General features: G+C 49.2%; 1 protein-coding gene across 2 annotated transcripts in view; it reads left to right on the forward strand.

Moving 5' to 3' along the window:
* Positions 1–23,489, forward strand: part of ZP3 (zona pellucida glycoprotein 3) — a 93,555-nt gene that overhangs the window by 69,312 nt on the left and 754 nt on the right. The window contains exons 3-10 of one of the 2 annotated variants that reach the window (XM_070780080.1): positions 5,949–5,978; positions 16,591–16,847; positions 18,713–18,831; positions 19,669–19,772; positions 19,854–20,031; positions 20,127–20,244; positions 22,896–22,987; positions 23,119–23,246. In XM_070780080.1, coding sequence (XP_070636181.1) covers positions 5,949–5,978; positions 16,591–16,847; positions 18,713–18,831; positions 19,669–19,772; positions 19,854–20,031; positions 20,127–20,244; positions 22,896–22,987; positions 23,119–23,246 — 1,026 coding nt within the window. Of the gene's footprint in view, positions 1–5,948; positions 5,979–16,322; positions 16,848–18,712; positions 18,832–19,668; positions 19,773–19,853; positions 20,032–20,126; positions 20,245–22,895; positions 22,988–23,118; positions 23,247–23,489 lie in introns of those variants that run through there. The other variant, XM_019987254.2, reaches the window with a different exon arrangement.

A 23,489-nucleotide genomic window follows, 5' to 3' on the forward strand; every position in this document is an offset into this window, starting at 1 on the left:
CTCCTTCCTCCTCCCCGGGCCTGAGGATCTGTTCCCTCGCAGTCCAGACTCCATCTTCTGCTTTCCCAGGGACCTCCCTCTCTCCATCTGTGCGTCTTCTCTCGTCCATGTTCGGCTGCTCTTTCCCAACTAGACTCTTCGCATGGGGCTTCTAAGCAAACTCTGGTCTCTGTCATTTAAAGCGAACAACAGAAAACCCTTACCATCTATGTTGGTTGGGTCCTCAAGGTAGCAGTGGCCCGGCCTGGTATCCCCACCCTGCTTTGTCACTGGCTGGGGATGTCTGGGAAGAATGTATCCCCGGCTCCAAGGTGCTACAGATGGAGGCTGTCGGCCGACTGCACTCCTTGGGGCTCATCAGCTCCTTTCTCACGGGGAGATCCGAGCAGAGCCTTGGCATAGCTGCCTCTGGCCTCCATGCCCCCTCCAGCTGCTGCCCCATCCCTCTGCTCCCCATCACAGCCAAATCTACCCCCAAAGCCATCTGCTTACCCACCTTCATTTTTTTTTTACTTCTCACTCACTGGTCAGTTGGCTTCAGTCTGCTTTTGGTCCTTAGCACGCCAAGCACCAAACCTTTCCTTAGGTTAATAGTGAAGGCATGCTTCTCCCCTTAAGGGGCACGACCATGTCCCTTCTGCTCTCTCAGGACTGGAACAGCTTCTCACGGCCCTAGCCTGGCTAACAATTCTATTACTGTGTAACAGGAGGGAAAAAGTGCCGGGAACAATGACTGTTTCTGCCCTAGTCCTTGTGTTACCTGATACCACAGAAGTGTTTTTTTGTTTTAATTTTAATTGAAGCATGGTTGATTTACAATGTTTCAGGTGTATAGCAAGGTGATTCAGGTATATATGTTCTTTTTTTTTTGGCTGCACTGGGTTTTTATTGCTGCGAGAGCTTTTCTCCAGTTTGTAGAGAGCGGGGGCTACTCTCCAGCTGTGGCGTGTGGGCTTCTCATTGCGGTGGCTTCTCTCGTTGCTGAGCACAGGCTCTAGAGCTCGCAGGCTCCAGTAGCTGCAGCTCGGGGCTCCAGGGCACAGGCTCAATTGTCGTGGCCCATGGGCTTGGTTTCCCCACGGCATATGGAATCTTCCCAGACCAGGGATTGAACCTGTGCCCCCTGCAGGCGGGACGGGTGGACTCTTGATCACTGGCCCACTTGGGAAGTCCTATATATAATTCTTTTTCAGATTCTTTTCTCCTACAGGCTATTACAAAATATTGAGTAAGTTTCCTCAGAGGTGTCTGACTCTATCAGTTACAGTGTTTTGGCTGTAATGGAAGATGCAAATCAAAGTTACTCAAAAAGAGGAGTTTTTTTTGTTGTTGTTTTTGGCCTCACTTAGTGAGAAAGTGAAAGTGTTAGTCACTCAGTCGTGTCCCACTCTTTTCGACCCCAGGGACTCTAACCCACCACGCTCCTTGCCGTTTCCTCCTCCAGGGAATCTTCCTGACCCAGGGATCAAACTGAGGTCCCCTGCACTGCAGGCAGATTCTTTACTGTCTGAGCCACCAGGGAAGAGGGAAGGCCATTTCAGGACTGGTTAATTCAGTGGGCGGACATCGTCAGGGACTCAGGTCTGCTCTGCCGTCTTCAGCAAGTTGCTCCTCCCCTGGCTGCTTTCCCTTATGACTCAAGATGGTGGCCTCAGTTCTGAGTAGCTCATGCATACGACAATGTTCGGAGCCAGAAAAGAGGAAACATCCCCACCTTGTGTCCTATCTTAAAAGCTTAGAAGAGTTTCCCAGAAAACCCAGAAGAGAAATCCCCTTACGTCTCACTGGCCAGATCCAGTAACTTGCCCGTCGCAAAGCACAATTGGCAAGTAGATGGGAGTCCTCGGCTCAGTCCTAGCCTTTTTCTTCACCCATACTCCCTGTCTAGGAAACTTTGAACAAGCTCTGGGTGTGCAATTTATTGGTTTTGAGTACACCCACAGAGTTGTACAACCATCACCGTTATCCAATTACCGAACATATTCACCACCCCCAACGAAACCCTGTGCCCATTATCAGTCAATCCCTTCTCCCCCTCCTCCAGCCCTTGGCAGCTGCTAATCTACATGCTATCCCTACGGATTTGCCCATTCAGGGACATTTCCTATAAGTGAAGTCCTCTAATATGAGGCCTTCTGTGTTCTGTTCCTTTCACCTAGTATAGTCCTCAAAGGTCATTCATGTCATAGCATGTATCTGTATTTTATCCCTTTTTATGGCCCAGTAATATTCCACTGGATGGGTATACCACCTAAATGAATAGAAATATTCCTATGTAGAATATGTAAGGATCTCTCAGAACTCAACATTAAACAAACTGAACACACACACACACACACACAAAACCAATAAGCCAATTAGATGATGGGCAAACCACAAAGAGACATTTCAGCAAAGGAAGTATATGGACAGCAAGTGAAAGAAAGTGAACAAAGAGACATTTCACCAAAGGAAGTATATGGACAGCAAGTGAAAGAAGTTAAGTCGACTCTTGGCGACCCCAGGGACGGTAGCCTACCAGGCTCCACGATCCATGGGATTTTCCAGGCAATACTGGAGTGGGCTGCCATTTCCTTCTTCAGGGGATCTTCCCAACCCAGGGATCGAACCTGGGTCTCCTGTGTTGCAGACAGATGCTTTACCGTCTGAACCACTAGGGAAGCCCATATGGGCGGCTGCTGCTACTGCGAAGTCGCTTCAGTCGCGTCCGACTCTGTGCGACCCCATAGATGGCAGCCCACCAGGCTTCCCCATCCCTGGGATTCTCCAGGCAAGAACACTGGAGTGGGTTGCCATTTCCTTCTCCAATGCATGAAAGTGAAAAGTGAAAGTGAAGTCGCTCAGTCGTGTCCGACTCTTAGCGACCCCATGGACTATAGCCCACCAGGCTCCTCCATCCATGGGATTCTCCAGGCAAGAGTACTGGAGTGGGGTGCCATTGCCTTCTCCGATATGGGCGGCAAGGAGCACATAAAAGATGTTTAACATCACTAGCCATTAGGGAGGTGTAAGTTAAGCCTGGGGTAAGCCATCATCACACGTTTTAGAACTGCTACGATAAACAGTGACGGTACCAAACGCTAACAAGGACGTGGAGAAATCGGATCCTTCATACATTGCTGGTGGGTACGTAAAACGGTCTGGCCCTCTGGGAAATAGATTAGCAGTTGCTTTAAAAACTGAACATACACTTAACGTACAGCTTAGGTAAGAAGTGAAAGTGTTAATCGCTCAGTCATGTCCAACTCTTTGCAACCCCACGGACTGTAGCCCACCAGGCTCCTCTGTCCATGGGGATTCCCCAGGCAAGAATACTGCAGTGGGTTGCCATGCCCTCCTCCAGGGGATCTTTCCAATCCAGGGATCGAACCCAGGTCTCCCACATTGCAGGCGGAGTCTTTACCGTCTGTGGCACTAGGGAAGCCCAAGAATACTGTAATGGGTAGCCTGTTCTTTCTCCAGGGGATCTTCCCGACCCAGGAATCCAACCGGGGTCTCCTGCGCTTCCGGCGGATTCTTTACCATCTGAGCTACCAGGGAAGCCAGGAGGGTTTCATGGGGCTTCCCTATACATTTCTTTTCTTTTTTAAAAAACTTATTTATCTGGGTCTTAGTTGTGGTATGTGGGGTCTACTTCCCTTGCCAGGGATTGAACCTATGTCCCCTGGACTGGGAACACAGTCTTAGCCGTTGGACTACCAGGGAAGTCCTTCCCTATACATTTCTTTGTAATTTCCTGTGAATCTATAATTAGCATTTCAGAATAAGACATTTTTTTAAAAGTCATAGATGACTTACAAAAACAATACAGATTACCCTTGCAAAATAAAAGCAAAAAAGTTTTTAGCACTTCTCAAAATGTGTGTGAAAATGGATTCTGACAAGCGGTTTTCCCTGGTGTGAGAAACGGCAGGTGCCCGGGGGGTTGATTCACTGATTTACCTTCTCAAAGATCCTACGGAGGAGACTTCCCTGACCGTCCAGTGGTTAGGAACTCCGAGCTTCCAATGCAGGGGGCATGGGTTTGATCCCTAGTTGGGAAACTAAGATCCTGCATGCTGAGGGGTGAGGCCAAAAAAAAAAAAAAAAGATCCTTTGGAAGCAGCCAGGCTTGGCTGAATAGTAGGAAAACCTGGTGTAAGATGTGTGAGTAGATCTCCACAAGGACCCCAAATTCTGGACCGCCTTTCCCGAGTGGAGCAGCTCTTCTGCCACCTGGGAGGGTGGTGACATCCCAAAACTGTGATGATTCCATTTAGGATAGTCATGAAAAGAACTCCTAATTCATCTCTTCTCTTTTTTTGGCCGAGTGGCCTGTGGACATTAGTTCCCAAACGGGGGATCAAACTCAGGCCCATGGTGTTGAAAGGGCACAGACCCTGAACAAACCACTGGCTGTTGCTGCTTAGTCGCTCTTTGAGACCCTGGGTTTTTTTTTTGTTGTTGTTGTTTTTGAGACCCTGTTGACTGTAGCCCACCAGGCTCCTCTGTCCTTGGGATTCTCCAGGCAAGAACACTGGAGTGGGTTGCCATTTCGTCCTCCAGGGAATCTTCCTGACCCAGGGATCGAACTCACATCGCCTGCACTGGCAGGCAGGTTCTTTACCACTGAGCCACCTGGGAAGTCCCTTAACTACTAGACCGCCAAGGAATTCCCCTAAGCACCTCCAACAGCCCCGCCTATTCGGAGGAAATCTGTTGCATTGAATCATACAACGGCCCACATCACCCTTCCTTCTTGGTGTGTTTTTCGAGGCTGAAGTGGGAGTCCGTTGCAACCCGTTGTTGGGAAATGAAAGTCCTGTTGTGAGATACGTTTGCACAGTGACAAAATGCAGTTTCCACAGAATACCCGAAAGTGAAATCAGAGGCTAGAAGAGACATGCCCTGTATTGCCCCCTTGAGTCACTGAAAGTTCATTCTTTGATCTTTCCGTGGACTTCGGCCGGGAGCATGTTTGCGGCAACACTGGTGCTGATGGAGAGTTTTGAATGACCAGAAGTGGAGGCCATTATGTTTATCCAGCCCTTTATTTCAGAAGCAGCCTAAGGGTTGCCAAGGCAAAAAGATCCCAAGGGATGTGCCTTGTATTGGGCGACCAATGGTGCAGAGGAAACTTCTGGCAGCAGCTGCCGCATTCTGAGAATCAAGCAGGTCCTCTTGGCTAGAAACTGGATTTTTTTTTAATGAAATATTTTAAAACTATTTTATTTTATTTTTAAGCAGAAAAATAGATTTAACAGAAAATTTACCATCTTAACTAGGTTTTTTTGTTTTGCTCTTTTTTTTTCCTGGCTGTACCATGTGGGGTGCAGGATGTGGGAATCCAATCTTGGTTGCCCAACCAGGGCTTGAACTCATGTCCCATGCAGTGGAAGTGCAGAGTCTTAACCACTGGACCACCAGGGAAGTCCCATCACATATACATTTTGACCCAAAAATCCACTTCTCAGAATTGATCTTAAAGAAATATCTAAGCAGATATGAAAAGATAGATGGACAAGGAAGTCCTAGTGTAACAGCGGAAAAAATTACAACCATCCACATGTTCAGCATGAGGATATTGGTGGGTAAATTGTGGTTACATCTGTATAGGGGTGTTCTAGTCAGCCATCAAAAAGAATGGAGTGATTTTCAGCATGAAAAATGTCCTCCACATCTTATGAGAAAAAGCGGATTGTGGAACAGTGTAGAATATAATCCCCATTTAAAGTTCATGTTTAAAATAATCTTTTAGAATAATTTTAGATTTACAGAGAAATTGCCAAAATAGTACACAGATTCCTATAAATTCTTCACTTAGTTTTCCATAACATTAAGAATCTTACACAACCACAACACACTTGTCAAAACTGAGAAATTAACATCGGTGCGTTAATATTAACCAAACTCCAGTCTTTATTTGAATAGACCGTGTTTCCCACTAACGTCTTTTTTTTCTGTTCCAGGATCCAATCTAGAACACAACATTGCATATAGTAAGTGTATTTTTAAGTGATTTTATATGCATAGAAAAACTGTCTGGAAAGATTCATTACAAACTGGTAACAATAGTTGGGGGTGGGAGGAGGTGTATTTCATTTTCCCTTTAGACACGTTTTTCTTTTTTTGCCACACCAAGAGGCTTGTGGGATCTTAGTTCTATGACCAGGCCCTAGCAGTGAGAGTCCTAACCACTAGACCACCAAGAAATTTCCAGCACTATTTTTAAAGGTAATTTTTAACACTCTGTAATTAAAAGCCAAAACATTGTACAAAAATCCATTTTTCTTAGCTGTGATCAAGGTGACCCACTCAGGGACTTCCCTGGTGGTCCAATGGCTAAGATTCCATGCTCCTGATGCAAGAGGCCCAGGTTCGAACCCTGGTTAGGGAACTAGATTCCATATTCTGCAACTAAGAGTTCATATGCTGCGACTAAAGATCCTGCATCCCTCATGCCACTAAAGAATACATAAAGATCCTGCATATCCCAACAAAGACTGACGATCCCATGTGCCACATTTAAGACCCAGTGCAGCCAAATATATATGTGTGTGCATACACACTCACTAAAAAGGTCACTCACTCAGTCAAGCGGGCTGTAAATGTTGTACACACTTTGACATTTAATAATGAAATAGTGAAAAGTTGTCCCAATCAGCTTGCTCTTTATACCCCTAAATCTCTCTCCATTTCTCCCAATGCACAAAAAAATGTGCCAAATCTCAGCCCATCAGGGTCTCTCCAGCTAAAGTCTGGCTACAGAGTTAATGCAAAGGCAGTAGTATCAGTGTTGTGTGTGTGTGTGTGGCAAATTTCAGCTGCCCCACGGTTCTCACTATTCTCAATCACACGTTGGTTAGTTTGTCTTCCCAGGGTGACAGGTAGAAAGTCCTATATTTTAAAGCACCTATTGAGTATCTACTATGAATAGTTGGGGGAGACAGGCACGTGTCCGTAAATCCCAACCCTTGTTTGTATTGGAGTTATTTATCTGGGCATGTCTACCCCCAGCCCATACACAATTGTGTGATGTTGACTGAACTGACTTTACTGTAAGGTCTCAGAGAGACAGTAAAGGTTAGAGACAGAAGAACGGGAACTGGAGTCTGATCAATCTGCAATCAAATCTTGGTTGGGGTGTTCCCTGGCTGTGTGACCACCTGTGTGAGTCTTAGTTTGCACATCTGTGAAACGGGGCCAATGACACTTCCCTAGATGGGTATAAGGATTAGGGTACTCAGCCTAGTCCTGTGTATTATGAATACACATTGAATGGCAATTATGTTTATTATAGCTATTTTATTATTATTTATGAAAGTGTCCTAAAAAAGTCACCTTTCTCTTATAATTTGTGCTTTTTTGTGGAGGGAGGGCATGGGGTCATATTTGGGAAACACCCTACACCTCACTCTGCCCTGTGAGGCTGCATTTCCTTCTGAATGTCTTAACTTTTGTTCTTTCACATTCAGCTTTTTAATCTCTCTAGAATTCATTTTTATGTATGAGATAGAAATCCAATTTTCCCCCATATGGATAATACTTGTCACAGCTCCTGTCACTGAGAGGTCCATCTGTTCCCCTTGTCATGTATCATATTTCCACATATGCAGTGGCTGTTCTGGGCTTCTTGTCTATTCCACTGTACTTTTTTTTTGTCCTAACAGCACCCTGCCTTCATTACCATGGCTCTGTAATACATCTTTGTATCTGTTAGGGTGTGTCTCTCACATTGTTCTTTTTCTTCAAAAGGCTTGCTTTATGGCCAAGTAAAGGGCCAACCCAGCCCTTCCATATAAATTTTAAATTAGTTTTCTTAAGTTACACACACACACTCACGCACACACACCCACACGCACACACAACCTGTTGGGATTTTGATAGAGCTTACAAATTAATTTTGGGAGAACTGATATCTTTGAGATTGCATTTCCCATCCATGAATGTGGAATCTCTAATTAGATTATATTCTTTGATGATTTTCACAAATTATTCCTCAAAAATCTTACCCATCTTTTTGTTTTCTACCAAGTAACCTCATATTTTGTTTCAGGCATTGCTTTTGGAAACCTGTTAACAGCCTTCTTCTGAAAACAGATCCCGATTGTCCTTTCTTTCACTTGAATCTGACCTAGAAAGGGTTTATTTTTAATCTTATTTTGAAATCCTCTTTACCCTTTACCCATATAGAGCAAATATGAACATTTTGCTATATAAGCTTTCTTTCTGTATATATGTAATTTGCTACACATTACATATTTATCCATATACATGCACACATATGTATACATGTACATGTGTTTTTACATACACACATGTATATTTACACATGCATAACCTTTTCCTACCGCGGGCAGGAATCCCTCAGAAGAAATGGAGTAGCCATCATGATCAACAAAAGAGTCCGAAATGCAGTACTTGGATGCAATCTCAAAAACGACAGAATGATCTCTGTTCGTTTCCAAGGCAAACCATTCAATATCACAGTAATCCAAGTCTATGCCCCAACCAGTAACGCTGAAGAAGCTGAAGTTGAACGGTTCTATGAAGACCTATAAGACCTTTTAGAACTAACACCCCAAAAAGATGTCTTTTCATTATAGGGGACTGGAATGCAAAAGTAGGAAGTCAAGAAACACCTGGAGTAACAGGCAAATTTGGCCTTGGAATACGGAATGAAGCAGGGCAAAGACTAATAGAGTTTTGCCAAGAGAACGCACTGGTCATAGCAAACATCCTCTTCCAACAACACAAGAGAAGAATCTACACATGAACAGATGGTCAACACCAAAATCAGATTGATTATATTCTTTGCAGCCAAAGATGGAGAAGCTCTATACAGTCAGCAAAAACAAGACCAGGAGTTGACTGTGGCTCAGATCATGAACTCCTTATTGCCAAATTCAGACTGAAATTGAAGAAAGTAGGGAAAACCACTAGATCATTCAGGTATGACCTAAATCAAATCCCTTACGATTATACAGTGGAAGTGAGAAATAGATTTAAGGGCCTAGATCTGATAGATAGAGTGCCTGATGAACTATGGAATGAGGTTCGTGACATTGTACAGGAGACAGGGATTAAGACCATCGCCATGGAAAAGAAATGCAAAAAAGCAAAATGGCTGTCTGGGGAGGCTTTACAAATGGCTGTGAAAAGAAGAGAAGCAAAAAGCAAAGGAGAAAAGGAAAGATATAAACATCTGAATGCAGAGTTCCAAAGAATAGCAAGAAGAGATAAGAAAGCCTTCCTTAGTGATCAAAGCAAAGAAATAGAGGAAAACAACAGAATGGGAAAGACTAGGGATCTCTTCAAGAAAATCAGAGATACCAAGGGAACATTTCATGCAAAGATGGGCTCGATAAAGGACAGAAATGGTATGGACCTAACAGAAGCAGAAGATATTAAGAAGAGATGGCAAGAATACACAGAAGAACTGTACAAAAAAGATCTTCATGACCCAGATAATCACGATGGTGTGATCACTCACCTAGAGCCAGACATCCTGGAATGTGAAGTCAAGTGGGCCTTAGAAAGCATCACTACGAACAAAGCTACTGGAGGTGATGGAATTCCAGTGGAGCTATTTCAAATCCTGAAAGATGATGCTGTGAAAGTGCTGCACTCAATGTGCCAGCAAATTTGGAAAACTCAGCAGTGGCCACAGGACTGGAAAAGGTCAGTTTTCATTCCAATCCCAAAGAAAGGCAATGCCAAAGAATGCTCAAACTACCGCACAATTGCACTCATCTCACACGCTAGTAAAGTAATGCTCAAAATTCTCCAAGTCAGGCTTCAGCAATATGTGAACCGTGAACTTCCTGATGTTCAAGGTGGGTTTAGAAAAGGCAGAGGAACCAGAGATCAAATTGCCAACATCCGCTGGATCATGGAAAAAGCAAGAGAGTTCCAGAAAAACATCTCTTTCTGCTTTATTGACTATGCCAAAGCCTTTGACTGTGTGGATCACAATAAACTGTGGAAAATTCTGAAAGAGATGGGAATACCAGACCACCTGACCCTGCCTCTTGAGAAATTTGTATGCAGGTCAGGAAGCAATAGTTAGAACTGGACATGGAACAACAGACTGGTTCCAAATAGGAAAAGGAGTTCGTCAAGGCTGTATATTGTCACCTTGCTTATTTAACTTATATGCAGAGTACATCATGAGAAACTCTGGACTGGAGGAAACACAAGCTGGAATCAAGATTGCCGGGAGAAATATCAATAACCTCAGATATGCAGATGACACCACCCTTATGGCAGAAAGTGAAGAGGAACTCAAAAGCCTCTTGATGAAAGTGAAAGTGGAGAGTGAAAAAGTTGGCTTAAAGCTCAACATTCAGAAAACGAAGATCATGGCATCTGGTCCCATCACTTCATGGGAAATAGATGGGGAAACAGTGGAAACAGTGTCAGACTTTATTTTTTGGGGCTCCAAAATCACTGCAGATGGTGACTGCAGCCATGAAATTAAAAGACGCTTACTCCTTGGAAGGAAAGTGATGACCAACCTAGATAGCATATTCAAAAGCAGAGACATTACTTTGCCAACAAAGGTTCGTCTAGTCAAGGCTATGGTTTTTCCTGTAGTCATGTATGGATGTGAGAGTTGGACTGTGAAGAAGGCTAAGAGCCGAAGAATTGATGCTTTTGAACTGTGGTGTTGGAGAAGACTCTTGAGAGTCCCTTGGACTGCAAGGAGATCCCACCAGTCCATTCTGAAGGAGATCAGCCCTGGGATTTCTTTGGAAGGAATGATGCTGAAGCTGAAACTCCAGTACTTTGGCCACCTCATGCGAAGAGTTGACTCATTGGAAAAGAGTTTGATGCTGGGAGGGATTGAGGGCAGGAGGAGAAGGGGACGACAGAGGATGAGATGGCTGGATGGCATCACTGACTCGATGGACGTGAGTCTGGGTGAACTCCGGGAGTTGGTGATGGACAGGGAGGCCTGGCGTGCTGTGATTCATGGGGTCACAAAGAGTCAGACACGACTGAGTGACTGAACTGAACCTTTTCCTAAACACTGGGCATCAGGACTTCCCCGGCAGTCAAGTCAGTGGTTAAGACTCCACGCTTCCAACACAGGGGGCTTGGGTTCGATCCCTTGTCTTGGAAATAAGATCACACGTGACTTGGGGCAAAAGAAAAGAAAAAAACCCCACTGGGTGTCATCTCTTCTCATGATGAGGCGCATGATGTCCTTTTATCCCACTAAATGAATAATAGTGTTTATTCAACTAATGGTTAACTTTGACAAAGTAGCTAAAGTGCTATTTGCCAGATTTATCCACTGTAAAGGGGCTTCCCAGGTGGCTAAGTGATAAAGGATCTGCCTGCCAATGCAGGAGACCCCAGTTTGATTCCAGGATCGGGAATATCCCCTGGAGAAGGGAAAGGCTACCCACTCCAGTATTCTGGCCTGGAGAATTCCATGGACTGAATAGTCCACGGGTTCGCAAAGGGTCGGGCATGACAGAGTGACATTCAGTTTCACTTTCATTGAATGTTTTAGGAGAATTAACTTTGGCCTCCCCATGCGGCATGTGGGATCTTAGTTCCCTGACCAGGGATTGAACCCCAGCCCTCAGCAGTGAGAGAACGAGTCCTAACCACTAAGCTCCCAGTGAATTCTCTATCACAGGACATCTTTAAAGTATTATTTATTTAGCTATGTCACATATTAGTTGTGGTGTGCATGTTCAATAGTTGTGGCACGTGGGCTTAGTTTCACCGAGACATGTGGGATCTTAGTTCCTTGACCAGGGATCGAACCCACGTCCCTCGCTTTGCAGGGCAGATTCTTAATCACTGGACCACCAGGGAAGTGCCCTATTGCAGGATACTGAATGTAGCTCCCTGTGTTATACAATAGGGCCTTGTTGTTTCCCTTTTTTTTGTTTGTTTTTGTCGCACCACATGGCCTGTGGGATCTTAGTTCCCTGACTAGGGACTGAACAGTGGGCCCACCGTAATGAAAGTGTCAAGTCCTAACCCCTGGACTGCCAGGGGATTCCGTTTCCCATTCTGTATGCAATAGTTTGCATCTGCTAATCCCAAGCTCCTAATCCATCCTTCCCCACCCACCATTAGCTGATTTTTAACCTGCACTAATACTTCTTGCCTGCATCTGTTACTACTGTGATGATTGCAAATGGTTATTTTCTGAATCTATTTCTCCTTCTACAATCATTAGTCTGCACTGTACTATAAGGAAGTCTCCTTTTTTATGGAAAAAGCTTACTCATTTGTGTGTTTTTAGCTTCTGCACGGACACTCATGGATTCTTATTTCTTTCAATGTGCTGTCTTATTGTCTTCATTCATTCTGGTGGACAGTTGTCCCCAGCTGGACCAGTTCCCACAACCCCACCCCATTCATTTGGCTCCTATGTTCTTCTGACACATCCATATCATTTTATGAGCATTTTTTTGGCATAACAAGATGTTCCAGATTCACCCTGTACTTTCCCGGCCCTAGTCCTGGAATCAGCCATTTCTCCAAGGAGACTTGGGTCCTGCATCTAAAGAGGAATAGTATTTTAGAAACCACTATGGGCTTTGGGCTTCCCAGGTGGCTCAGCAGTAAAGAATCCAGCTGCAATGCAGGAGACGTGGGTTCCATCCATGGGTCAAGACGATCTCCTGAGGAGGAAACGGCAACAGACTCTAGTATTCTTGCCTGGTAAAGCCCATGGACAGAGGAGCCTGGCAGGCTACAGCCCACGAGGGTCCCAAAAGAATCAGATACGACTTAGCAACTAAAGCAACATTACGACATCCGGACTTTAAAAAGTTTTAAGCAAAGGAAAATGCTCTGAGCTGGTGACGCCGCTTTGGTACATTCTGGCCACCAGGGGGCAGCACTTCTCAGAAAAAATGTAAAAGATCCAGAATCTGGTCTGGGTTGGTGTGGTGGGGGCTGGACTGGCCATGCTCCCAGGGGTGCTGTCTCTGGTCCTTGTTCTGAAAAACGGGAATACACACGCTCACCACCACCCGTGTGCATATAGACTCTCACCCAGACTCCCCCTACCCTTACCGATTCTTATCTATTTTTCCCCTGAAGCCCTCCGTGCTATGATATGCTTAGTTGCTCAGTCATGTCCGACTCTGTGACCCCCATGGACTGTAGACCTCCAAGCTCCTCTGTCCATGGGGATTCTCCAGGCAAGAATACTAGAGTGGGTTGCCATGCCCTCCTCCAGGGGATCTTCCAGACCCAGGCATCGAAGCCAGGACTCCCACATTGCAGAAGGATTCTTTATCATCTGAGCCACCAAGGGAAGCCCTCTGCTGCTGCTGCTAAGTCACTTCACTCATGTCCGACTCTGTGCGACCCCATAGATGGCAGCCCGCCAGGATCCCCCAGCCCCTGGGATTCTCCAGGCAAGAACACTGGAGTGGGTTGCCATTTCCTTCTCCAATGCATGAAAGTGAAAAGTGAAAGTGAAGTCACTCAGTCGTGTCCAACCCTCAGCGACCCCATGGACTACAGCCTTCCAGGCTCCTCCATCCATGGGATTTTCCAGGCAAGAGTACTGGAGTGGGGTGCCATTGCCTTCTCCAGGGAAGCCCTCTAAGGGGGGTTAACTCCAAGGCGGAGAGGGGCTGATGGCTTCAGGGATGCCCTCCCTGGTCGCTCATCCCCAGTCAACCCCACCCTACTCCCAGCACAATCTGAGAACACAGCTGTGGGACTGAGGGGTCCCTTTCGCAGCAGAGGACACAGTCTCTCCGGCTGGCTGTCCCTCGGGGGCCTCAGGCCACAGCTGGCTCTCTGCCTGTGGGCCTGCTAGGCAGGAAACCCAGGTGGTTTCTGCTGTGGTGGGCAGGCCGCCCAGGCAAGCTTGGAGCCTGAACTCCCATCTGCTTCTCTCTGCCGGCTTCCTCCCACCACACCCCGACCTGTGTTGATCAAGTCAAAGGAAGTGGTGAGGGTAATCTCTCCCCTTCATTTATTTTCCCACGAGTTTATTAACAAAAACACATACCTTTATTAACAAAATAACAAGTTTATTAACACAAAAACAAAAAACACCAAGGAAGTATATTCTTAAGCAACTTACATATGGTTCAATCCCTTTAGTTAGTGTTAGTCCCTTGGTCCTGTCCGACTTTTTGCGACCCTGTGGACTGTAGCTCAGATTTTTTACCATCTGAGCCACTAGGGAATTAGAAGCAAGTATTTACAAGAGTACACACTTCCGGTGGTAAAGAAACCACCTGCCAATGCAGAGACATGAGACACTGGCCGGTTCCATCCCTGAGTCGGGAAGATCCCCTGGAGAAGGGCACGGCAACCCACTCCAGTATTCTCACCTGGAGAATCCCATGAACAAAGGAGCCTTGCGGGCTACAGCCCATGGGGTTGCAAAGGGTCGGACTGAAGCAACTTAGCACGCACACCTGCACTTCTGGTGCCGAAAGCTCAGCTTCTCTCTACACCAGTGCTGGATCAGATCGCAGAGACAGAGTTCTGGGTGAGGGAGAACAGGATAACTTTGTTACTTTTCCAGACAAAGGGGGACACAGTGGGCTAATGCCCTCAAAACCATGTGTCCCCCCTCTTGGAGAAGACAGTGAAAAGTTTTATAGTAATTGTTCAAAGCGGGCATGATCAGTTTGTGGACATTCTTCTTGGGTTGGTGAGGCAAGTAGGAGTCAGCATCGTCAACCTTCAGGTCCAAATGGTCTGGGGTCTACATGCTTGTGGGCAGCACACCGTTGTTAATTGTTACCTTCTCCCACCTGGAGGGGCTTTCAGTGTCTGCAAAATAGCTTAAAGATATTGTTGTGTGTACCCATTCGTGGGGAAAGGGCACCTTGCCCCAAGGCTGCTCTTGACTGTTTCTCCCTGGTCTCAAATCCCCTCCCTTCCCTAATTAACAAGTGCTTGAATCTGCCCATTGGGACCCAGGAAGGGCATGGGGGCTGAGTGAAGGCTGTCTCCTGAAATCAAAGAAGTGGGGGACACAGAAAGCCTTTCTGTCCAGGAGCCCCACAGTGCCCTGCTTGGTATCACTTCTGCCCCTAGGAATTTAACGCCGTGACTATTTTGAGTTCTTTCTCTCCCCTTGAAGGACTCTCACCCAGGCCTGGCAAGGAGTAGGCCGTGAGGAAGGGCCCACCCTGTCTGTCAGTCTTTCTCCACCTCCCAACCAGGGGTGCAGTAGCCCCCCTGACTCTTGTCTTCAGACCTACCCCTCCCCAACTAGAGCTGGCCAGACCACTCATCTTCCCCACCCTGCCTCTCCCCCACCAAGAGCAAAGTCCAGCATCTCAGCCCAGCACCTTCAGGATCCTGCCCCCCAGCCCCCTGAACTGTCTCTCTGGCCCCTAGGGACCTGAGGCTCCAGCAACTCTGAGTTCCTGAGGTTTTCCCTCGGGTCTACCCAGTGTCCTGTCTACACTCTGTTCACACAGATCCCTCTGCCTGAACTGCCCTTCCCTGCTACCTCCTATGCAGTTGAGCAGCAAGGACTTCCTGGTGGTCCGGTGGCTAAGGCACCATGCTCCCAATACAGGGGGCCCAGGTTCGATCCCTGGTCAGGGAACTAGATCCTATATGCCACAACTAAAGATCCCACGTGCCACAACCGAGACCTGGTGCAGCCAAATAAATAAATATTGAAAAATGCAATCTTATAAAAAAAAAATAAAGTTGAGCAGCATCCCACAACATTCCCTGGTCTCCTAATGATACCATGGTTTCTCTGCTTAGAAAGAGCACCCATCTCTGATAAAATTCTCCTCATCCTTAATCAAGGGCTTTCTCCTGGTCTCCCCCAATGATCCAGGCTTCCCAGGTGGCACAGTGGGAAAGAATACGCATCCAATGCAGGAGATGTGAGAGAAGTGGGTTCAATCCCTGAATCGGGAAGATCCCCTGGAGAAGGAAATGGCAACCCACTCCAGTATTCTTGCCTGGAGAAGCCCGCGGACAGAGGAGACTGGTGGGCTATAGTCCATGGGGTTGAAAAGAGTCAGACACGATTGAGCAACCAACACACACACCCTAAGGATCCAGGGTAGCTCTTAGCTCCCTCTCTAGGTGATGAGGGAAAGGCCAGCAAAGGGTGGAAGGAGGGAAGGGGTGAGAAGCTATGACTGACCAGGCTACCAGCTGATGCTTCTCAAAGCTTAATGTGAATACAGATCACTTGGGGATAAAGAGGGAGACCAGGTCCTGACTTAGTTACCCTGGGCTGTGTCAGAGAGTCTGAGTTTCTTTCTTTTGGCCTGCCCACGGTGCTTGCAAGATCTTAGTTCCCCCATCTGGGGTGGAACCCGTGCCCCCTGCAGTGGAAGTGCACCTTCCTAACCACTGGGCCACCAGAGAAGTCCCAGAGTCTGCCTTTTGAACAAGCTCCCAGGTGAGGCCGATGCTGCGGGCCTGGAGGGTCACCTTAAGCATCGGGGCCTGGCCCACTTGATTGGCTGGGGAAGAGAGGCACTTGGGGCCCAGGTGTGAGTGGCCATCATCAGGGGTATAAGACGGTGGGTGGTGCCTGCCCAGGAGTCACAGTGGGTGGGAGTGGCTTCGTGGGCACCATGGGGCCGCGCTCTAGGCTGTTCCTCTGCTTTCTGCTCTGGGGAAGCACAGAGCTCTGCAGCCCCCAGCCCTTCTGGGATGATGAAACCGAGCGTTTCAGGCCATCAAAGCCGCCCGCCGTGATGGTGGAGTGTCAGGAGGCCCAGCTGGTGGTCACAGTCGACAAAGACCTTTTCGGCACCGGGAAGCTCATCCGGCCTGCGGACCTCACCCTGGGCCCCGACAACTGTGAGCCGCTGGCCTCCGCGGACACGGATGGCGTGGTTAGGTTTGCGGTCGGGCTGCACGAGTGTGGCAACATCTTGCAGGTGAGGCTTGGCCCCACCTCGGCAGCCCCGGCTTTGATGGGATGACACGGGAGGGGGCCGGTGATGCAGAGTGTGGGTGAAGGTGGGGCTAGGGTGGATCCCTTTCATTAGGGGGAGCTGAGTGGGTGGAGCTGCTGAGACCTGAAGTTGGGCCTTGGTGGCGCTGGGGTGAGGGAGTTCCTGCCTCTGGGTGCCAAAGTTGGGGAGGTGGGATGGAGACCAGAAGTGGCAGTTCACTTTGCGCCAGACCGGGCACCCCCACTCTGATTTCTGAGGACTTCTGAACCCCTAGGGGGCAACCAGAAGACATAGTCAACATGGGTGGGGGGTGGGTGCGTGATGGGTTACTCTGCAGGTAACCCAGCGCTTTCATGGGGCCCTAGAAACTTGTATGGAAGAGGTGAATTTTGAAACCTCAGAAAGCCCAAAAGTCATCACGGGAAAAAACTATTTTGGTGTCCCTCATTCATGTTAATGGCTTTGAAGCCTTGAGTTGAAAGTGGTTTGAGGGCAGGGTCAAAGGGCATCATGGTTGAAGAGGCTCAAAGTGTGGGTCCCATGGGGGCAGTCTCAAACGGGGGTGTGTGTGCAGGGGGAAAGCTGAGTAATTCAGGCCAGATCGTCCCCCAAGGGGAGGGGCAGAGCCTCGGTAGGAGGGCCCTCCTAGCAAGGGCCAGGGCACTGGCCCAGCAGGTGCACAATTCCTGGATCAACTTCGTGCTGCCCCTCAGAGGATTTGTCCTCCCCTCCCTTACGCCCCCCACCCAGATAGCCCTTGGACTCTGGTCTCAGTTCAGCCAAGTTCAGCCCCTGGAGTCCTCCTCGGGAGCTCTGGTCTCAGGATGGTCCCTAGGGCTGGACTTGAAGCCACCTGGACCTCATTTCCCTGGGGAGAGCTTAGGCAAGCCAGAGCTGCTTAGAGTTAAGGGATTATCCTAACCTAGTAACTCCCAGTCTTAGGGCATCAGAGTCACCAAGGGACTGATCCCCATATTCCATCTGAAATTGGGATGGAAGTGGGGGCAGACGTCAGTATCTGTAAGATCCACCATGGAGCACAGCTGGGCAGCTTGCCCGGTCTCACCAGATGAGAATCACGTGGGGAAAATCACATGGGGTTCCGGCGGCTTGCGGGGACCACGCTTGCTTTAATGATGCTCCACTGTCCTGACGTTCTTTCCTGTTGGACAAGGAGCCCCACATTTTCCCTTTGCACCGGGTTCCACAAATATGCAGCTTCTCCACCTGGGGACTCACTAATGGACAGCTAGGACTCTCCTCTGAAGTTTGAGCGGTGAGGGCGGGCTGGGCAGCTGCTCACTGGGAGGGGGGTGTTGGGAGGGGATGCAAATTGCCCAGCAGCACCTGCTGGTGCTCTTCCGGCCTTGGGCAGCCACAAAGCCAGCTTCCCCCTCTGAGACGAGCGTGAGAATAAGTCAGAAGAAGGAGGGTGAGTTAGGTGGTCACCGCTGTGGCAGTGAGTTGAAATTCCTGGAACTTCCTAGCCTCTTCTGGGGGCTTTCTTGGCCCCCAGGCCTTCCCTGGAAAAGGAAAAGGTGTATGTGTCTCGGGGTGGGGGGCAGCAGCTTGAGACAGGACCTCGCACCCAAGGCCTCTGGTCAACAGGGCCTTGCTTGCTGGTGACACAGAGCTGATCCAGAACCCCCGGGGCGGTGTCCCTATTTTGCAGTGAAACCAGGTGTGAAGCGGGGCGCCTGTGCAGCTGCTCCCACGGATCAGCGAAGTGGGCTTTGAGCCCAGGGCCTGTGTGCTCTCCACCTCCAGCGGCCCCGGCCCCCCAGCCCCTTGCCGGGCACACCTGGGGCAGGTGATGCTGGTAGAGTTAACCCCTTCCTTTCCCTCAGGTGACCGACAATGCCCTGGTGTACAGCACCTTCCTGCTCCACAACCCCCGCCCTGCAGGAAACCTGTCCATCCTGAGGACTAACCGCGCAGAGGTCCCCATCGAGTGCCACTACCCCAGGTCTGTGTGGCTGCCCCTGGCCCAGAGGCCCCTCGGCAAGCATGTCAGCCTCCTGGCAGCACCTGGCAGTGAGGCTGTGAGGACGGAGGAAAGGCTGGGGCTGTCGTCGCTGCCCTCAGTCCTGGTGGGGGTGGGCGTGGCCCTGTGGCCTCTGCTCAGAGCCCCTGAAACCGGCCAGCCCACAGCTGCCTCCTGGGGGAAGCTGCAGGGCTGCCCTGCCCCCTCAGTTCAGAAAGGCTCGCTCAGTAGAGCAGAAGTGGGTTCCAAGCTCTGACCTTGACCTTGGCCATCACAACCTGCACTCTGTAGCTGAGTGAGGGTGGGGGAGGCCCCAGCACGAAGCATGAGCCTGTGACCTTGGAGCATCAAGGATTGGGGACCGAGTGACTGGCTTACAACTACAAGGCCTGGCCCTGTGTGCTGGGTTGAGTGCAAAGTAAAAGTCGTTCAGTCGTGTCCAGCTCTATGCGACCCCATGGACTGTAGCCCACCAGGCTCCTCTGTCTATGGAGTTCTCCAGGCAAGAATACTGCAGTGGGTTGCCATTCCCTTCTCCAAGAGATCTTCCCAACCCAGCAATCAAACCCAGGTCTCCCGCATTGCAGGCGGATTCTTTGAGCCATCAGGGACGTCTAGGAAGGCTTTGAACTTGACTCTGATCTGGGAGGGGAGATGGTGTTGATACGATGAAGGAACAAGGCATGTGTGGAAGGGCCTCCCCGGACAAGATCCGGGGGGGTGGTGCTCAGGCAGGTGGGCAGACACACCCAGAGGACAGTGTCTCTAGTAGGGCCCAGAGCCGCAGGCCAGGTTGGGCAGCTGCTTGTCTCTTCCTAGGCAGGGCAATGTGAGTAGCTGGGCCATCCAGCCCACCTGGGTGCCATTCAGGACCACGGTGTTCTCGGAGGAGAAGCTGGTTTTCTCTCTGCGCCTGATGGAGGGTGAGCAAGATGGGCTGGGAGGGGTCAACTGTTGGGGGGGGCAGTGCTCCGGCAGGCTCTCACCCCCGGCGTGCCTTGCAGAGAACTGGAGCGCCGAGAAGATGACGCCCACCTTCCAGCTGGGAGACAGAGCCCACCTCCAGGCCCAAGTGCACACTGGCAGCCACGTGCCCCTGCGGCTGTTCGTGGACCACTGCGTGGCCACGCTGACGCCAGACTGGAGCACCTCCCCTTACCACACCATCGTGGACTTCCATGGGTGAGGCTGGCCTGCCTCTCTGGGGGACCCTTCTGGGATGTGACCTGTGTCACCTTCCTCCATCTCTAACTGTGTTTCACTTGCTCTCTTCAAAGTTGTCTCGTTGATGGTCTCACCGATGCCTCGTCTGCTTTCAAAGCACCCAGACCCAGACCGGAGATCCTCCAGTTCACAGTGGATGTGTTCCATTTTGCTAATGACTCCAGAAACATGGTAATGGCTTAATAGCCTGGAATAAGCCTGAACTCTTAGGGTCAGGCGGACCAGCCTTCCTAAGCTGGTGCTGTCACTCATGAGCTGTTCCCTTAAGCAATGATATGATAGTTCTGCCCCATCCTAGTAACTTAGCAAGTAGATAAAGCCATGATTTCCAGCGAGATCTTTGGGAAAGCATAGGCCTTAAGAGACTGGTAGAAAATCTATGTGGGATGGAGTGAGAAAATCCACGAAGGATGGAATGAGTCAGGGATCCTGGAAACATAACAAGGTAGAGTGGGAACCCAGGAGACTCAGCTGACAATTCACATCAGATGATGGTACTGCATCAGCAATGCAGTATCTGGTGACCAGGTCACTGACATTATCCTCAGCAAGGTCAACAGGACTGGAACCCAGATGGGCTGAGTAAAGGAGTTCATCAGAGCAGGTGCCAGCCTTTCTGGAGGGTTTCTAGAAGGGGCAAGGGAAGCAGGTATGAACTTTTCATACTAGTTAGCCTCTCAAACTCGAACATAGGCTAGATCAGTGGCTGCTTGAACCCTAAGTTTACCAGCATCACCTGGTGGGTTGAACTAGATCACTGAGCCCATACCCTCCAGGATTTGGTTCAATAGACCTGGAGTGGAGCCTGGCACCTGCATTCCTAACAAGTCTTCAGGTGCCATTGATGAACCACTAAGCTAGGAAGCTCAGCTTGACACTAAGGGTGGCAAGGCGGGAGGGAGCTAAAACTTGGACCACATGTGATGACTGGCAGGAAGAATAGGTGGGACTGGCAGCTAGCCAGAAAGTGCTGGTAGAATTTTACAAACCAAGACGCTTTTATCTTTCAAATATTTATTTTTGGCTGTGCTGGGTCTTCGTTGTGGGCTCGTGGGCTCTAGAGTAGGGGGCTCGGTAGTTGCAGCACACCAGCTTAGTTGCCCTGCAGCGTGTGGGACCTTCCCCGACCAGGGATCAAACCTGTGTCCCCTGCATTATCAGGTAGATTCTTAACCGCTGCACCACCAGGGTAAGCCCTCAAGTAGCTCTTAAGTGCATTTTCCTGAGATAGGAATGGAAGGATGGGAATTCGGGATAGCTGGTCAGGAAGGAACAGTGATTAAAGCAAGGATTTCCAGCTCTGGCTCTTGTACTAACCACCTGGAAAGATCATCAAAATACTGATTTAATCAGCCCATATATTTTCACTCAACTTGGGTGGGGTCTGACATGAACTTTCCCATTCCATTAAAATCTGCAAATACGTAGAGAAAGGATTTCAAAGCAAACAGCTACATACCTACCATCTAGGTTCTGTTAGTGTTTTATGCCATGCCTAGTCACTGGTCTCTATTTACAAATGCATCAAAAACCACTTAAGTTCTCTAACAAGCAGCTAGGCTTACAGAGTACTGAGCCAGAGGCCTACATGGCTGGGTGGCATTGAGAGGCAAGCAATGGGAACTTTGTAGATGAGCACACAGATGCTACTTCACCTTGCCTGAGAACAGGAGTCCTTTGCTACAGCTGGTGATGAAAGGTGCAACCGAAGCTACTGGATGTTCTCCTGAAGCTTTGTAATGGCAGGCTGTGTGTTTGAATGGGTCTGGGGAGAAAGACTAGACGAGGGAAGGGTCCTAGTCCCCATATCGATGACCTTGTGGGTCTTAAGGTAGAAGATCCTGTTGGGGTGGGGTGGTGACCTCACAGGTGGTCCAGTGGAAGGAGACGAGGCTTCACACAGGTGCTAGCCATCACGGCCGACACCTGAGCCAGCATCTGCATTCTGAAGATGGGGTGGTACCTAAAGACCAGAGGAGGATCCTGATCAAGGGAAGGCAGCCTGAACTCTGGGAGGGCTCTCCCTCAAAGGTGGGCAGGTGGCTGGGCCAGCTGTGGCTAGAGTACAGAGGAGATGGACTCTTACTCAACAGCTAATGAGGAACCGCTCCGGGGATCTGAGGCCCCAGTTAGCATCATCTGGGAAGAAGCTGAGGCTCAAGGCAGTTCCCTTCCTGGAATAGGGATGCTAAAGGACCAGGAAGTGCTTCTCCGGGTTTCGAGAAGGGGTGGAGTCAGACAATCGGGAGTGCAGCCTGGCTGATTCAAGTTTCCGAAACGGTTTCCCTGCTGGTGCATTCAGCCACTAGGTGGTGGCCACAGCTTGTGGTTCTGTACGCCGAAGTCTTCAGGACAGGTAGCTGGTGGTCCAGTGCCTTGGCAGGGCATGTGTGGGGTGGGGGACCCCTAGAGTATGAGGGGGACCTCTGGTTGGGATCCCTCTACCAAGAGGCCCTGGGCTGACCTGAGCTCTGGTCTTGTCAAAATTCCTCCCATTCCAGCAGCCAAGTTGGATTTTGTTCCCTCTGGGCTTGAGTCCCCGTTCCTAAGGTTTTGATTTAATGAGGCCCTGGGGGTGAGACACGGCTGAGTGATTGGAGAAGTGTGAGAGAGTCTAGGAATAAAGCTGATGGGTTGGGTTCTAATTCAGAATTCAATTTGCAACTTGCTCTGGACTTGTAGGCAAGCTGATCTCTGAATATGCATCCTCTTGTCTCTAAAGTGGGCTTCCCCTCCTCAAAGGCTAAGGTTATTGACGAACTGGCTTACCAGTCACTGAACTGCCTAGAACTTTGCCTGGTAATAGCTGCTCTTATTTCCAGATATATATCACCTGCCACCTGAAGGTCACTCCGGTTGACCGAGTCCCGGACCAACTAAACAAAGCCTGTTCCTTCAGCAAGTCCTCCAACAGGTAAGGAGAGCAGACTAGGGTGGAAAACCAGCCATCCTTGCTCATGCTGATTTTTCCCCAATGTGCCCACTATTAGCAAACTGCTTCCTGCAGGCTGCAAAGCTGTCTAACTTCCTGTATTTCACTCTCAGGTGGTCCCCGGTTGAAGGCCCCACTGACATCTGTCGATGCTGTAGCAAGGGGCGCTGTGGCATTTCAGGCCGTTCCATGAGGCTGTCCCACCGGGAGGGCAGGCCTGTTCCCCGAAGTCGCAGGCACGGTAGGTCTCGGGAGGTCCCTCCCCTCAGAGGCACCAGCTGTGACCTTAGGGTGACAGTCCTTTTCTTGTTCCCCATTTAAAGCTGCTTAGCCCTAGGGGATGGCTTCCTGGGTGGCGCTAATGGTAAAGAAACTGCCTGCCAAAGCAAGAGACATAAAAGATATGGATTCTATCCCTGGGTGGGGAAAGATCCCCTGGAGAAGGGCATGGCAACCCACTCCAGTATTCTTGCCTGGAGAACCC

This window comes from Bos indicus, chromosome 25 (genome assembly GCF_029378745.1).
Source record: "Bos indicus isolate NIAB-ARS_2022 breed Sahiwal x Tharparkar chromosome 25, NIAB-ARS_B.indTharparkar_mat_pri_1.0, whole genome shotgun sequence".
Lineage (NCBI taxonomy): Eukaryota > Metazoa > Chordata > Mammalia > Artiodactyla > Bovidae > Bos > Bos indicus.